The 15,378-nt window shown below is 46.1% G+C and overlaps 1 protein-coding gene and 1 pseudogene across 1 annotated transcript; one reads left to right on the top strand and one right to left on the bottom strand.

Annotated features, from left to right (window-relative positions):
* LOC141581211 (protein kish-A pseudogene) overlaps window positions 1-15,378 on the top strand; it is a 40,596-nt pseudogene that overhangs the window by 18,491 nt on the left and 6,727 nt on the right.
* Window positions 270-14,760, bottom strand: ZNF671 (zinc finger protein 671). Its single transcript, XM_003944404.4, is given in 5 exon segments — window positions 270-5,877; window positions 5,880-6,229; window positions 7,143-7,265; window positions 8,025-8,151; window positions 14,519-14,760. Coding segments are annotated over 5 exon segments (1,518 nt in total). The 5' UTR covers window positions 14,657-14,760; the 3' UTR covers window positions 270-5,097.

Raw genomic sequence — 15,378 nt, 5'->3', positions numbered from 1 at the left:
CAAGCCTGTAATCCCAGCACTTTGGGAGGCCGAGGCGGGTGGATCACGAGGTCGAGAGATCGAGACCATCCTGGTCAACATGGTGAAACCCCGTCTCTACTAAAAGTGCAAAAAAAAACTAGCTGGGCATGGTGGCGCGTGCCTGTAATCCCAGCTACTCAGGAGGCTGAGGCAGGAGAATTGCCTGAACCCGGGAGGCGGAGGTTGCGGTGAGCCGAGATTGCGCCATTGCACTCCAGCCTGGGTAACAAGGGCGAAACTCCGTCTCAAAAAAAAAAAAAAAAAAAAAAAAGAAATGTGTTAGTTAATTTCAGATGCCATAAATGAATACCTGAGATTGGGTAACTGGGGAAAAAAAAAAAAAGGAAGATGTATTTGGCTCACAGTTCTGCAGATAGTACATGAAGGAAAGTGCCGGTATCTGCTTTTGATGAGGTCCTCAGGAGGCTTACAATTATGGCAGAAAGTGAAGGAAAGTCAGTGTGTCACATGCTGAGGGAAGGAGCAAGAGAGGTAGAGAGGAGGTGCCAGCCTTTTCTAAACAACCAAATCTTGCATGAACTCAGTGAGAACTCACTACCATGAGGAAAGCACCAACCCATTCATGAGGGATCCACTCTCATGACCCAAAGACCTCTGACTAGGCCCACCTCCAATGTTGAAGGTCACTTTTCAACTTTAGATCTGCAGGGAACATACAACCAAACCATATCAGAACTCATCAAATGTATTTGTAATACCAAATACACCAGTATTACACCAAATAGCAGATACATTATGAGTCTGATCATAATCATTACAAAATAAGTCAAAATTACAGTATATTCTCTACCTTTCCTCCAAATTGAGGTTCTTGCCCATGTACCAAATGTATGTTTTTTAGACATAGGTTCTCACTCTGTCACCCAAGCTAGACTGTAGTGGCACAATCTTGGTTCACTGCAGCCTCAAGCTCTAGGGTTCAAGTGACCCTCCCACCTCAGCCTCCTTAGCAGCAGCTCATATACCATATATTGTCCTACAAAAGGGGTTAAATCCAGGGCTAAGTGTTAGCCAGATAGATAGTTAACTAATATTTATTTTTTTGACTCTGTCATCCAGGCTGGAGTGCAGTGGTGTGATCTCAGCTCACCCCAACCTCCGCCTCCTGGGTTCAAGTGATTTCTTCTGCCTATACCTTGAGTAGCTGGGATTACAGGTGTGCACCACCATGCCTGGCTAATTTTTGTATTTTTGTACTTTTTTTTTTTTTTTTTTCAGTAGAGATGATTTCATCATGATGGCCAGGCTGGTCTGGAACTCCTGACATCAAGTAATCCACAGGCCTTGGCCTCCCAAAGTGCTGGGATTACATGTATGAGCCACTGTGCCCTGCTCAGTCAGAGAATTTAAATGTTCTTGTGAGCGTAGTGTATATGCATATTGGGGCCTCCCTAATGAATGAAAACTGGCTTTGGTTTCCTTATAGAAAAGAAGGCATCGCCGGGCGCGGTGGCTCAAGCCTGTAATCCCAGCACTTTGGGAGGCCGAGGCGGGTGGATCACGAGGTCGAGAGATCGAGACCATCCTGGTCAACATGGTGAAACCCCGTCTCTACTAAAAATACAAAAAACTAGCTGGGCGTGGTGGTGCGTGCCTGTAATTCCAGCTACTTAGGAGGCTGAGGCAGGAGAATTACCTGAGCCCGGGAGGCGGAGGTTGCGGTGAGCCGAGATCGCGCCATTGCACTCCAGCCCGGGTAACAAGAGCGAAACTCCGTCTCAAAAAAAAAAAACAAAAAAAAAAAAAAGAAAGAAGAGAAGGCATCGGCCGGGTGCGGTGGCTCAAGCCTGTAATCCCAGCACTTTGGGAGGCCGAGGCGGGTGGATCACGAGGTCAAGAGATTGAGACCATCCTGGTCAACATGGTGAAACCTCGTCTCTACTAAAAATACAAAAAAATTAGCTGGGCATGGTGGCGCGTGCCTGTAATCCCAGCTACTCAGGAGGCTGAGGCAGGAGAATTGACTGAACCCAGGAGGCGGAGGTTGCAGTGAGCCAAGATCACGCCATTGCACTCCAGCCTGGGTAACAAAAGCGAAACTCCGTCTCAAAAAAAAAAAAAAAAAAAAAAAAGGCATGAGCCAAATCTAGTGTAGAATACTGATTGCTCTGAGCTTTTAGCACAGGTTTAGTTGTTGATGCCATATCAGATATCAGACATAGCTGATTAAATAGAGGGGACAGTAATTTATCAAGTCTTCCGTAATCTATAGCTAAGTTACCAGATCCATCAACTTTTCTTCCAGGCCATCCTAGACTGAGGCTGGAGTGTTACAAGCACAGCTGACTGCATCCTCAGACTCCTGGGCTTGAGTGATCCTCCCCTCAGCCTCCTGAGTATCTAAGACTACAGGCACGTTCCACTACACTCAGCTAATATGTTTTCAAATTTTTTGTAGAGAGTAGGTCTCACTTTGTTGCCCAGGCTGGTCTCAAACTGCTGGCCTCAAGTGATCCTCCTGCCCTAGCTGCCCAAAGTGCTGGGATTACAGGTATGAGCCACCACACTCAGTCCATCCTAGACTACTAAATAGGGAATTTTAGTAATATACCTGCATCTAAAAGATCCTTAATTCAAGTCAACATTTATTTCCCCCAGGAATTCTGTGTTATAAATTAACCACTTGAGGGACCTTAGCTAATTCTAAAGGTTCCCATCTAGCATGCTCAATTAAAACAGGACTAAAAGCAGATTTATATGGCATCCTATCAATTCCAATATTGCATTATGGTAAGGGTGAGGCAAAAATCATATATAATTCCTGTCCATAAATTCCTTTATAGACTATTATTTCTCCAGCTGCAAGCCTTCTAGCTGTATCACTATATTCTTGTAATTATATTACCCTTTATGTTTATATTAGCTAATTAAGTTATAGCATCATTGATTATCAATTGTAGTAAAGTTTTCTCTGCCTAAAGACCATATACTTCATCCCGATGAAAGGGAACTTGAGGTCCCAGCTGGAGGTCATGAGACTCCAACCAGCTTATTGTGAAAGGAAATTAAATTTTTGGACCCCAAACCTATTTAGCACAGGGGAAAAAGTCAAGCTGGGAACTGGGTTATGCAAACCAGCCTCCACCTTTTGGTTCCTAAACAAAATGGCAACAAGATGAAAAGCTACCTGCCTTCCCCATATTTTGCCCACAAGAAAATTACTGGTGGGCTGTTAAAGCTTTATCATGACAGGCCAGGTGCAGTTGCTCATGCCTGTAATCCCAGCACTTTGGGAGGCCGGCAAATCACCTGAGGATGGGAGTTCGAGATCAGCCTGACTAACATGGAGAAACCCTGTCTCTACTAAAAATACAAAATTAGCCAGGCATGGTAGCACATGCCTGCAATCCCAGCTACTCAGGAGGCTGAGGCAGGAGAATCCCTTGAACCTCGGAGGCGCAGGTTGCGCTGAGCCCAGATCGAATGCCACTACACTCCAGCCTGGGCAACAAAAAAAAAAAAACAAAAAAAAAAAACAAAAAACAAAACAAAAAAAACCCCAAAACTACCATTGCAATGCAAACTAATAGCTTATCTTTATAGGTGCAGACACCCCAGCCTGCCAAACAGAGAATGCCTATTGGATTGTTCCCCTACCCCATTTTCTGTGTTATCTTACGTAAAATGCAGACTTCCCACATCTTTCTTTTTTGCTTTTTGTCTGTGAAAAATGATTGAGACTTGTCATTTTCTTTTTTTTTTTTTCTTTTTTTTTTTTGAGATGGAGTTTCGCTCTTGTTACCCAGGCTGGAGTGCAATGGCGCGATCTCGGCTCACCGCAACCTCCGCCTCCCGGGTTCAGGCAATTCTCCTGCCTCAGCCTCCGGAGTAGTTGGGATTACAGGCACGCACCACCATGCCCAGCTAATTTTTTGCACCTTTAGTAGAGACGGGGTTTCACCATGTTGACCAGGATGGTCTCGATCTCTTGACCTCGTGATCCACCCGCTTCGGCCTCCCAAAGTGCTGGGATTACAGGCTTGAGCCACCGCGCCCGGCCTTGTCATTTTCTTTGATTGACATCATCATTCAATCATAATACTCCCCATTTGCCTTCCTGATTATAATCAGAGCATGCTCTAAAGAGATCATTCCTGTCACCTTTTTATAATTTTGACATTTTGAAAAATTAGTTCCAGATCTTTGAATAATTGGCTAACCATTTTTACAGTAACTCAATACTTTTAGTAACTACTCCATCTTCCTTTCCTGTTTAAGGTCATTTTTAATCAACCATCTAATCAATTTTATCCAATTCAGTTTTCTTGAAGGTTTCTTCCAGCTATTTTTAGTTACCTTTCTTCTGAATGATTCTTAATTTTCCCTCCCCCTCCCGTACTAAGTCTTATTCAAGAGAGCTGAATAAGGAGGTCCATAACATTATGCCTCATATCATGCTGTCACATGTTGTCACCCCATGTTACCTCAATCTACAGCTGATAAAGTTTAGATATGTGTCCCTTCCAAATCTCATGTTGAAATGTGACCCCCCACCAATGTTGGAGGAGGTGGGCCTAATAGGAGGTGTTTGGGTCTTTTGCAAGACATTTAGTTATCCCCTCCAACCCATGGACTCCAGGTCCCACTTATGTTCTTCTTCCTGTTTGTGAATGAACCATATAATTTGTGCAACTTCAACCCAAGGACTGGAAGCTAACCTATTCACAAAAAATTTTCCTCACCAGCCTCTACCATATTTCATTCTGCCCAATAACTCCTTAGCCATAATTATTTGAAATGGACTCATAGATCATATCAAATATCCCATTTTCATCACCAACTGAAAAAAATTTACAAATGTAATTGAAAATATTTGCAAAACTCCGTAGAGCATACTCATGTGATTATGCTCTGGACTGCCACAGAGCATACTAACATGAGTATTGCTTGGACTGCTAAGGCCTGTGTCCAGTGTGAAATTCCCAATGGTGTGCAAGGTTCAGCCTCCAGGCAAAGGCTTTCCTGCATCTGCTGCTCTCATTAACTGCTGCTAGTTCCCCACCATACAGTAAGTTGGGGGCATTGGCCTAAGGGTCTCCCACATTTGTTACACTCTTAAAGCTTTTCTCCAGCATGAATCCTCTGGTGCAGAACAAGTGTCTGTTTCCGGATGAACTCTCTCCCGCACTCACTACACACATAAGGCCTTTCCCCAGTGTGGACTTTCCAGTGCCTGATGAGGTTGGGTCTTTGAGTGAAGGCTTTCCCGCACTTGCTACACTCATAAGGCTTTTCACCAGAGTGAACTTTCTGGTGCTGAATGAGTTTAGAGATGCAGCTGAAAGCTTTACCACATCTGCTGCACTCATAATCACTACTGTGAATTCTCCAGTGTACATTAAGGTGGGAGCTTTGGCTAAAGGCCTTCCCACATTCACTGCACTCATAAGGCCTTTCTCCAGTGTGAGTTCGTTGGTGCAGAACAAGTGTGTGTTTCCGACTGAACTCTTTACCACATTCGATGCATACATAAGGCCTGGCTCCTGTGTGAATTTCCTGGTGTCGAATGAGATTAGACTTACTGCTAAAGAATTTGCCACATTTGCCACACTGATAGAGTCTTTCACCTGTATGAACTCGCCTGTGCTCAATCAGGCCAGAGATTTGTCTAAAGAATTTTCCACATTCGCTACACTCATAAGGCCTTTCTCCAGAGTGGATTCTCTGATGCTGAGCAAGTGTGTCTTTTCGGGTGAAGGCTTTCCCACATTCACCACATTTATGATACCTCTGTCCCATGCAAAAGCCACTTACAAGCTTAGTGTTCTTGTGAGGCTTCATCCTGCTGTGAGAGGCCTGATGCTGAAGGCCAGATGTGGCTGAAAACTCTCTCTCTCTCCTTTCCCACATGTGAGGGTCTTCTCTGGCATATGGACTCCGCAGCTTTTCACAGAGTCTCTGCTCTCCTTCTTTTGGAAGGGTTTCCTTCCATTGGGCTGGTTCAGGTGCTGGTCAAAGTTCATACTGAACCAGAATTGCCTTCCACATGCCCCACACAAGCATGGATTCTGCTTGGCTTTTCCTCCATGGTATTTAGCCAGGTGTAAGATATCTTTCAATATTGGACCACATACGTCACATGGGTGAGTCTGCAGCTCTGCCATGAGAGTCCTGACCTGTGACACTCCTGCTGCAGAAATGCTCTGCTCAGAAGATACCACCTCATCCTCCATTCCATGCCAACAACCTGGAAACACAGAAATGCTGATTAAATGCATTTTTATGGGTGGGAAGGGGCAACCCCATCATATATGTGTGTTTGACATATGAAGGAATAAGTTCATGAAACTGTTTCAAGATGAGAGGCATGGTCAGAGTGAGGAAGGAACAGTTTGAGGTATTGAACCTGGAGGTCATACCATGAGGGAGGGCCAATGAAGGGCCAGGATATAAAAATGGAACCAGGCCAGGCCTGGTGGCTCATGCCTGTAATCCCAGCTCTTTGGGAGGCAGAGGTGGGTGGATCACAATGTCAGGAGTTCGAGAGAAGCCTGGACAATCTGGTGAAACCCCATCTCTACTAAAAATAAAAAATTTAGCTGGGCATGGTGGCAGGTGCTTGTAGTGCCAGCTATTCAGGAGGCAGAGGCAGGAGAATCACTTGAACCTGGAAGGCAGTGGTTTCACTGAGCTGAGGTCATTTCACTGCACTCCAGCCTGGGTGACAGAGTGAGACTCTGTCTCCCAAAACAGAATGGAACCAAACACATGACTTCCAGTAGTGCCTTGACTGTTAGTGACTCATGAGTGCTATGAAAAATGTATCAGTCCCAGGAAAATCCAACTACAAGTGAGCAGTTGGTGTTCAAAGACTAAGAATATATGCACATCTTGTGAACGCTAATTGTGGTCAATATTGCCAAAAAAAAAAAATGCAGACAGAATAGTGGGAAAACATGGGTGTAAGGTGAAGGCCAGAGGTGAAGAATGGTAAGGGTCTAACAAACTAGAAATGCTATATTTTCATGTCAAGAACAGGGAAGGACAGATGGAAATGCTGTGTGGCCATTGGCCCTGGAAACAAACACTGATGTGAACAGTTAATGTTGCCAGTTTTGAACCCAGCTTTGACATCATACCCTTCGCCGATGTCCACTCACCAGGTCTAGGTCCCCTCTGGGCCTCTCTTCCTGTGGCTGAAGTCATATCCACCTGGTCATACACCCAGGGCTCTTCTCCTTGCTCCAGTTTCATGACTGCATCTGATCTGGAAAATGCAATTCCTAAGGGAAAGTCAGAACATGTGAGCAACCAGTACTGGCCCATGGCAACCCCACCCTATGATGGACTACAGGTAAGAAAAATAACCTGGGAGGAGTTGTGCAGGAATAGCCCAAAGGTCCCCTGTAAGTGACTATGTAAGTGCCTATAACTCCTGGCAAGGTCAGACCCTAGAAAATGTCACCTGGGCTGGGTGCAGTGGCTCATAGCTGTAATCCTACACTTTCAGAGGTCAAGTTAGGTGGATTACTTCGGCTTAGGAGTTCAAGACCAGCCTGAGCAATATGACAAAATCCTATGTCTACAGAAAAATTAGCTGGGCATGGTGGTGCATGCCTGTAGTCCCAACCATTCAGGAAGTAAGAGGATGGCTTGAGCCTGGGAGGTAGAGGTTGCAATGAGCTGAGATCGTGCCACTGCATTCTGGCAACGGAGCCAGACTCTGACTCAAAAAAAGAAAAAATATATGTCACCTGGAGAAAGGGGCAGAAACTTGGGCACAGAGACACCATAAATTTGTACAGAGTCACCAGTGCAAAAAATGACCAGACCTAGTGAGATCCACTGAGCAAACCACAAGTCTCATAACCTCAAACCTTTGGCTGCAAGGCTTTAGGACTTGCAGGGAGGACACTCCATACAGCTTAGCCCTGGCACCCTCAGCACCTACTCCAGGAAACTGCTAAAGGAAGCAAGTGCTCATGACCATGGGAAGAACAGAGTGGTACCTGGGCAAAAGGAGAAAAGCATGAGGACCTTACCCAGTGAGGCTAAAAGTGCAAAGTTCTCCAGCATCACATCATGGTACAGGAGTCTCTGAGCATCATCAAGAAGCTCCCATTCTTCCCGAGAGAAGTAGACAAACACATCCTCAAAGACCACACAGCCCTGCAAAGAAAGGGACAGCAAGAACCATAAAAAGTCTCTTGACCAGGTATGGTAGCAGACACGTGTAATCCTAGCTACTCTGGAGAATGAGTCAGGGAACTGCTTGAACTCAGGAGGTGAAGGTTGTAGTGAGCCAAGATCACACCACTCCACTCCAGTCTGGGTGACAGAGTGAGACTCTGTCTCAAAAAATAAAATAAAGCAATAACAATTTGTTAAAGACTATAAATTATAAAAATGATGTAAAATGTAATGTGAAAAACAAAATGTGGTAGAAGGGTGAGCGAAAGTGTAAAATTTGTGTATGGGATCAAAATTAAAGTGCTATCAAATTAAAAGAGCCTGTTGTAGCTATAAGATGCTTTATGTAAGCCCAAAAATAACTACAGAGGCTTATAATAGATACGCAAAAGATAAAAAGAAAAGAATCAAGGCATACCACTACAGATAGCCATCAAACCACAAAGGAAGAAAGGAACAAAGCATTTTCAAAATAACCAGAAACCAATTAACAAAATGGCACTAGTAAAGCCTTAACGTTATTGAACCTCTAAAACTACTAGAAGAAAAGAGGGAAAGTTTCATAACATTTGGTCTGGGCAGATTCTTTAGATATGACCCCAAAAGCACAGGCAATGAAAGCAAAAATAGACAAATGCGACTGTATCAAACTAAAATGTTTTTGCACAGAGAAGAAAACAGTAAGAGTGAAGAGACAATCTGGAAGAAAATATTTACAAATCATACATGAGACATACCCCAAATATAAAGGCACTCAAACTACTCAATAAAAAGAAAATAGTCCTGTTAAAAGTATACAAAGGGGCTGGGCGCGGTGGCTCAAGCCTGTAATCCCAGCACTTTGGGAGGCCGAGGCGGGTGGATCACGAGGTCAAGAGATCGAGACCATCCTGGTCAACATGGTGAAACCCCGTCTCTGCTAAAAATACTGAAAATTAGCTGGGCATGGTGGCGTGTGCCTGTAATCCCAGCTACTCGGGAGGCTGAGGCAGGAGAATTGCCTGAACCCAGGAGGTGGAGGTTGCAGTGAGCCGAGATCGCGCCATTGCACTCCAGCCTGGGCAACAAGAGCAAAACTCCGTCTCAAAAAAAAAAAAAAAAAAAAAAGTATACAAAGGAGCCGGGCGCAGTGGCTCAAGCCTGTAATCCCAGCACTTTGGGAGGCTGAGGCGGGTGGATCATGAGGTCAAGAGATCGAGACCATCCGGGTCAACATGGTGAAACCCCATCTCTACTAAAAATACAAAAAATTAGCTGGGCATAGTGGCATGTTCCTGTAATCCCAGCTACTCAGGAGGCTGAGGCAGGAGAATTGCCTGAACCCAGGAGGCGGAGGTTGCGGTGAGCCGAGATCGCGCCATTACACTCTAGCCTAGGTAACAAGAGTGAAACTCCGTCTCAAAAAAAAAAAAAAAAAAAAGTATACAAAGGATCTGAATACACATTCATCTTTTTTTTTTTTCTATTTTTTGTTTTTAACAGGCCCAATAAAACTTCTACTGAATAGATATTTCTCAAGACATAGAAATGTCTAACGATAAATCAAAAAAGCGCTCAATAACTTCAAACATCAGATAAATGCAAATTAAAACAATGAGATATTACCTCATATCTGTAACACTGGCTATCATCAAAAAGATAAAAGATAACCAGCCTTGTCAAACATGTGGAGAAAAGAGACTCTCATATGTTGTTGGTAGTATTGTGAATAAATGCAGCCATTTTGGAAAAATGTATGGAAGTTCTTCAAAAAACTAAAAATAGAATTACCACATGATCCAGCAATCCTACTACTGAGTATATTCCTGAAGAAATTGAAATCAGTATGCCAAAAGGATGTCTGTACTCCGATATATTCAGTGTAGCAGTATTCACAATGGCCAAGATTTGGAACAACCGAAGTACCCATTAACAGATGAATGAATTTTTAAAATGTGTATATATGCAATAGAATAATATTAAGCTCTTTAAAAAGCAGGGAATTCTGTCACAAAATAATTAGATGACATTATGTTAGGTGAAAAGAACAGGCATGCCGGGCGGGGTGGCTCAAGCCTGTAATACCAGCACTTTGGGAGGCCGAGGCGGGTGGATCACAAGGTCGAGAGATCGAGACCAACCTGGTCAACATGGTGAAACCCTGTCTCTACTAAAAATACAAAAAATTAGCTGGGCATGGTGGTGCGTGCCTATAATCCCAGCTACTCAGGAGGCTGAGGCAGGAGAATTGCCTGAACCCAGGAGGTGGACGTTGCGGTGAGCCGAGATCGCGCCATTGCACTCCAGCCTGGGTAACAAGAGCGAAACTCCGTCTCAAAAAAAAAAAAAAAAAAAAAAAAAAAAAAAAAAAAGGGGGGGCCAGGCGCGGTGGCTCAAGCCTGTAATCCCAGCACTTTGGGAGGCCGAGGCGGGTGGATCACGAGGTCGAGAGATCGAGACCATCCTGGTCAACATGGTGAAACCCCGTCTCTACTAAAAGTGCAAAAAAAAACTAGCTGGGCATGGTGGCGCGTGCCTGTAATCCCAGCTACTCAGGAGGCTGAGGCAGGAGAATTGCCTGAACCCAGGAGGCGGAGGTTGCGGTGAGCCGAGATCGCGCCATTGCACTCCAGCCTGGGTAACGAGCGAAACTGCGTCTCAAAAAAAAAAAAAAAAAAAAAAAAAAAAAAAAAGAAAAAGAAAAGAACAGACATAAGACAGAAAAATGTGTGATTTCATTTACATGCAAAATTTTTTAAATCCAACTCATAGAAGTAGAGAGTAGGGTAGTTACCAGAGGCTGCAGGTGGGAGGAGGGTTGGGCAGAGAAAGGGAAGAGACTAGTTGATGGGTACAGAGTTAAAGTTAGGAGTAAGTTCTGGCGTACCATTGCACGGCAAGGTGACTTCAGTTGGTAATCACGTATATTTAAAAATAGCTAGGTCAAGTGCAGTGGCTCACGCCTGTAATCCCAGCACTTTGGGAGGCCAAGGTGGGCAGATCACAAGGTCAGGAGTTTGAGACCAGCCTGACCAACATGGTGAAACCCCATGTCTACTAAAAAATGCAAAAATTAACCAGATGTGGTGGCGAGTGCCTGTAATCCCAGCTACTTTGGGAGACTGAGGCAGGAGAATTGCTTGAACCTGGGAGGTGGAGGGTTGCAGTGAGCCAAGGTCGTGCCACTGCATTCCAACCTGGGCAACAGAGTAAGAGCCTATCTCAAAAAAAAAAATAAATAAATAAAAATAGCTAAAAGGATTTTAAATGTTCTAAACATAAAATCATAAGTATTTGAAGTGATGGATATGCTAATTATCCTGATTTGATCATTCCACAATGTATATATGTATAAAAATATCATTTCATACTCCATAAATATAGACATTATTGTCAATTAAAAATAAACTAAATGAGACTTAGGACTTCTCTAAAAAAAAAAAACAAAAAGCAGGCCAGGCACGGTGGCTCAAGCCTGTAATCCCAGCACTTTGGGAGGCCGAGGCGGGTGGATCACGAGGTCGAGAGATCGAGACCATCCTGGTCAACATGGTGAAACCCCGTCTACTAAAAATACAAAAAGTTAGCTGGGCATGGTGGCGCGAGCCTGTAATCCCAGCTACTCAGGAGGCTGAGGCAGGAGAATTGCCTGAACCCAGGAGGCGGAGGTTGCGGTGAGCTGAGATCGCGCCATTGCACTCCAGCCTGGGTAACAAGAGCGAAACTCCATCTCAAAAAATAAAAATAAAAACATTAAAAGTGGCCAGGCATGGTGGCTCACTCCTGTAATCCCAGCATTCTGGGAGGCAGAGGGGAGTGGATCACCTGAGGTCAGGAATTTGAGACCAGCCTGGCCAACATGGTGAAATCTCGTCTCTACTAAAATACAAAAATTAGCTGGGAATGGTGGTGCATGCCTGTAATCCCAACTACTGGGGAAACTGAGGCAGGAGAATCACTTAGACCCAGGAGGTGGAGGCTGCAGTGAGCTGAGATCGCTCCACTGTACCCCAGTCTGGACAACAGAGTGAGACTCTGTCTCTAAATAAATAATATTGATAAACTAAAACTAAAGCCAGGTGCTGTGGCTCACACTTGTAATCCCAACACTTTGGAAGGCTGAGGCTGGTGGATCCCTTGAGGTCAGGAGTTCAACCACCTGGGCCAACATGGTGAATGTTGCCTCCCCCCCTACATCCCCCCCTGACTAAAAATACTAAAATTAGCCAGGTGTGGTTGGGGGCACCTGTAATCTCAGCTACTTGGGAGGCTGAGACAGGAGAATCTCTTGAACCTGGAAGGTGGAGGTTGCAATGAGCCACCGCACCCCACCCTGAGTGACAGACTTTGTCTCAAGAAAGTAAAAATAAGTAAAACTAAAAGAAAACACACAAAATGAGAGTGAGAACATCAGACAGTAGCAAACTGATAGCACACTACACATGGTTGCCATCCAGGCCAAACTCATACCCTACAGCGCTCTCCTACAAACAATGAGAAGAAGCCTTTCAAATGCCAGGACCCTTCTCTTCTGTAGGGGGGAGTCTCAAGAATGCCCACTCCCCCTTACCTGCAATCCAGTTCCAGCGTTCTCATCTCTTACCCCAGAGAGCATCTGAAATAACATACTTAAGACTGCCCTTTTTTTTTTTTTTTTTTTTTTTTTTTTGAGACGGAGTTTCCCTAGTTACCCAGGCTGGAGTGCAATGGCGCGATCTCGACTCACCGCAACCTCTGCCTCCTGGGTTCAGGCAATTCTCCTGCCTCAGCCTCCTGAGTAGCTGGGATTACAGGCACGCGCCACCATGCCCAGCTAATTTTTTGTATTTTTAGTAGAGACGGGGTTTCGCCATGTTGACCAGGATGGTCTCGATCTCTTGACCTCGTGATCCACCCGCCTTGGCCTCCCAAAGTGCTGGGATTACAGGCGTGAGCCACCGTGCCCGGCCCAAGACTGCCCCATTTAAATGTGATCTCCTGGCTTTGACCTAGTCCAGACCGCTCCCTTCGCCCCAAAAACATTTTAAGTCGAGCCCCTTCCCCACAACTTCAGACCTTTCTTGTTGCCTACGTGAGGAAGCAGCCACTCTGATACATCTCAGAGCCATCATCCCGAAATCCAAACGTTCATGGAAAAATACAACAAAACACCTTGCTCTTTCATGCCTTTCTTTCTTTTTGAGACAGAGTTTCACTCTTGTTACCCAGGCTGGAGTGCAATGGTGTGATCTCGGCTCACCGCAACCTCCGCCTCCTGGGTTCAAGCAATTCTCCTGCCTCAGGCTCCTGAGTACCTGGGATTATAGGCACGTGCCGCCATGCCCAGCTAATTTATTTTTTGTATTTTTAGTAGAGACGGGGTTTCTCCATGTTGACCAGGATGGTCTCGATCTCTCGACCTCGTGATCCACCTGCCTCGGCCTCCCAAAGTGCTGGGATTACAGGCTTGAGCCACCGCGCCCGGCCTATGCCTTGCTTTCTTTTTTTTTTTTTTCTTTTTTCTTTTTTTTTTTTGAGACGGAGTTTCGCCCTTGTTACCCAGGCTGGAGTGCAATGGCGCGATCTCGGCTCACCGCAACCTCTGCCTCCTGGGCTCAGGCAATTCTCCTGCCTCAGCCTCCTGAGTAGCTGGGATTACAGGCACGCACTACCATGCCCAGCTAATTTTTTGCACTTTTTTAGTAGAGATGGGGTTTCACCATGTTGACCAGGATGGTCTCGATCTCTCGACCTCGTGATCCACCCGCCTCGGCCTCCCAAAGTGCTGGGATTACAGGCTTTAGCCACCGCGCCCGGCTTTATGCCTTGCTTTCAATCATAGGTGCACGTGATGGAGGAGAAAATCCTGTTGTTTCATATTTAAAACCTACCCAGAACATGATCACTTCTACCTACTCAGCTGCCATCACTCTTGCTTGGTACATCCACCACCAAGGCATTCCTGGCATCCACTGCAGCTCCTCCTTACCGGTCTCCTCGTACCCATCCTCACAGTCCCCACCCCAAACTAATGTTCTCTCCTCAGCAAATTTGGACACTTAAAATCCCAGGTAAGATCCCGTCCTATTCAAAACCCTCAAGTAATCTCAGAGCTTTCTCAGCCTTAAGCCTGCCATTCCAGGCACAGTTCCTCAAACTCTGCTCCATGCTGACGAGAACCCTGTCTCCCAAAAGCCCATGGGTCAACAGCACCCCCGAGGCTTTACCCGCGCCGTCCCATCCGCCCGTAATTCTCCCACACCCACCCACATCGAGCTAGGACCCTGCCCAAGAGTGCTTCGCTGTCCTGGGACACAAGGGCTGCAGGGACTTCACGATTCGGAATCGGAGACAGGGTGGCCGAGGGCCCGGAGGACACAGCACCCACCCGTGCGGAGTCGGTTAGCTCCGCCACAGGACCGTGGGCGCGGACAGCTGCTGGGAGTGGCAGACGTCTCGATCGGGGACGCAGGCACCTCCGTCTCCGCAGAGCTGTGGGCGCATCTGCGGTCACCGGAGACAACATCTCCTCCGCGCTTTCCCGACAGCTCCACCTGTGCGGCTCACCCAAGTGTTACAGAGCACCAGCCACGTGCAGCCTCAGAAAAAAAATGTCCCCTACGAGGAGGAGCGGAAGTCCCGCCCACGCGCCCTCCTCATGCGCGGAAACACGCCTCTCCCTCACTGGATGTGTGGTGAATGGGGTTGTGGGTAGTGTAGTTTCCACTGAACCCACCGTCCTGGCGGGTCCCTTCTCGGTCCGGGCTCTTGGCAAATCACTGGAAATAAAGAAGGCCAGGGTGTTTGGGAAAAGTAACGTGAGATTCAAAGGTCTGGCAGGATTTCCGTCCTTTTTTTTTTTTTTTTTGAGATGAACTCTCACCCGATAGCCGAGGCTGTGGTGCAGCGGTGCAATCTTGGCTCACTGCAACCTCCGCCTCCCAGGTTCGTGCTATTCTCCTCCCAAGTAGCTGGGACTTCAGGGACCCGCCACCACGCTCCCGGCTAATTTTTGTGTTTTTAGTAGACACGGGGTTTCACCACATTGGCCATGCTGGTCTCGAACTCCCGACCTTGTGATCCACCTGCCTCGGGCTCCCAAAGTGCTGTGATTACAGGCGTAAGCCACCGCGCCCGGTCCAGCTTCCGTCCTCTTAAAAAGTCTGGACCTAGATTCCCCTGAGTGTAGTCTGCAGCATCGCAGAAATGTTGAGGTATTTAAGTTGCTCCCTAAAGCTGCAAAACTAA

This window comes from Saimiri boliviensis, chromosome 14, assembly GCF_048565385.1.
Source record: "Saimiri boliviensis isolate mSaiBol1 chromosome 14, mSaiBol1.pri, whole genome shotgun sequence".
Taxonomy (NCBI): domain Eukaryota; kingdom Metazoa; phylum Chordata; class Mammalia; order Primates; family Cebidae; genus Saimiri; species Saimiri boliviensis.
The sequence above is the reverse complement of the archived record's forward strand: the minus strand, read 5'-3'. Positions and strand labels throughout refer to the sequence as shown.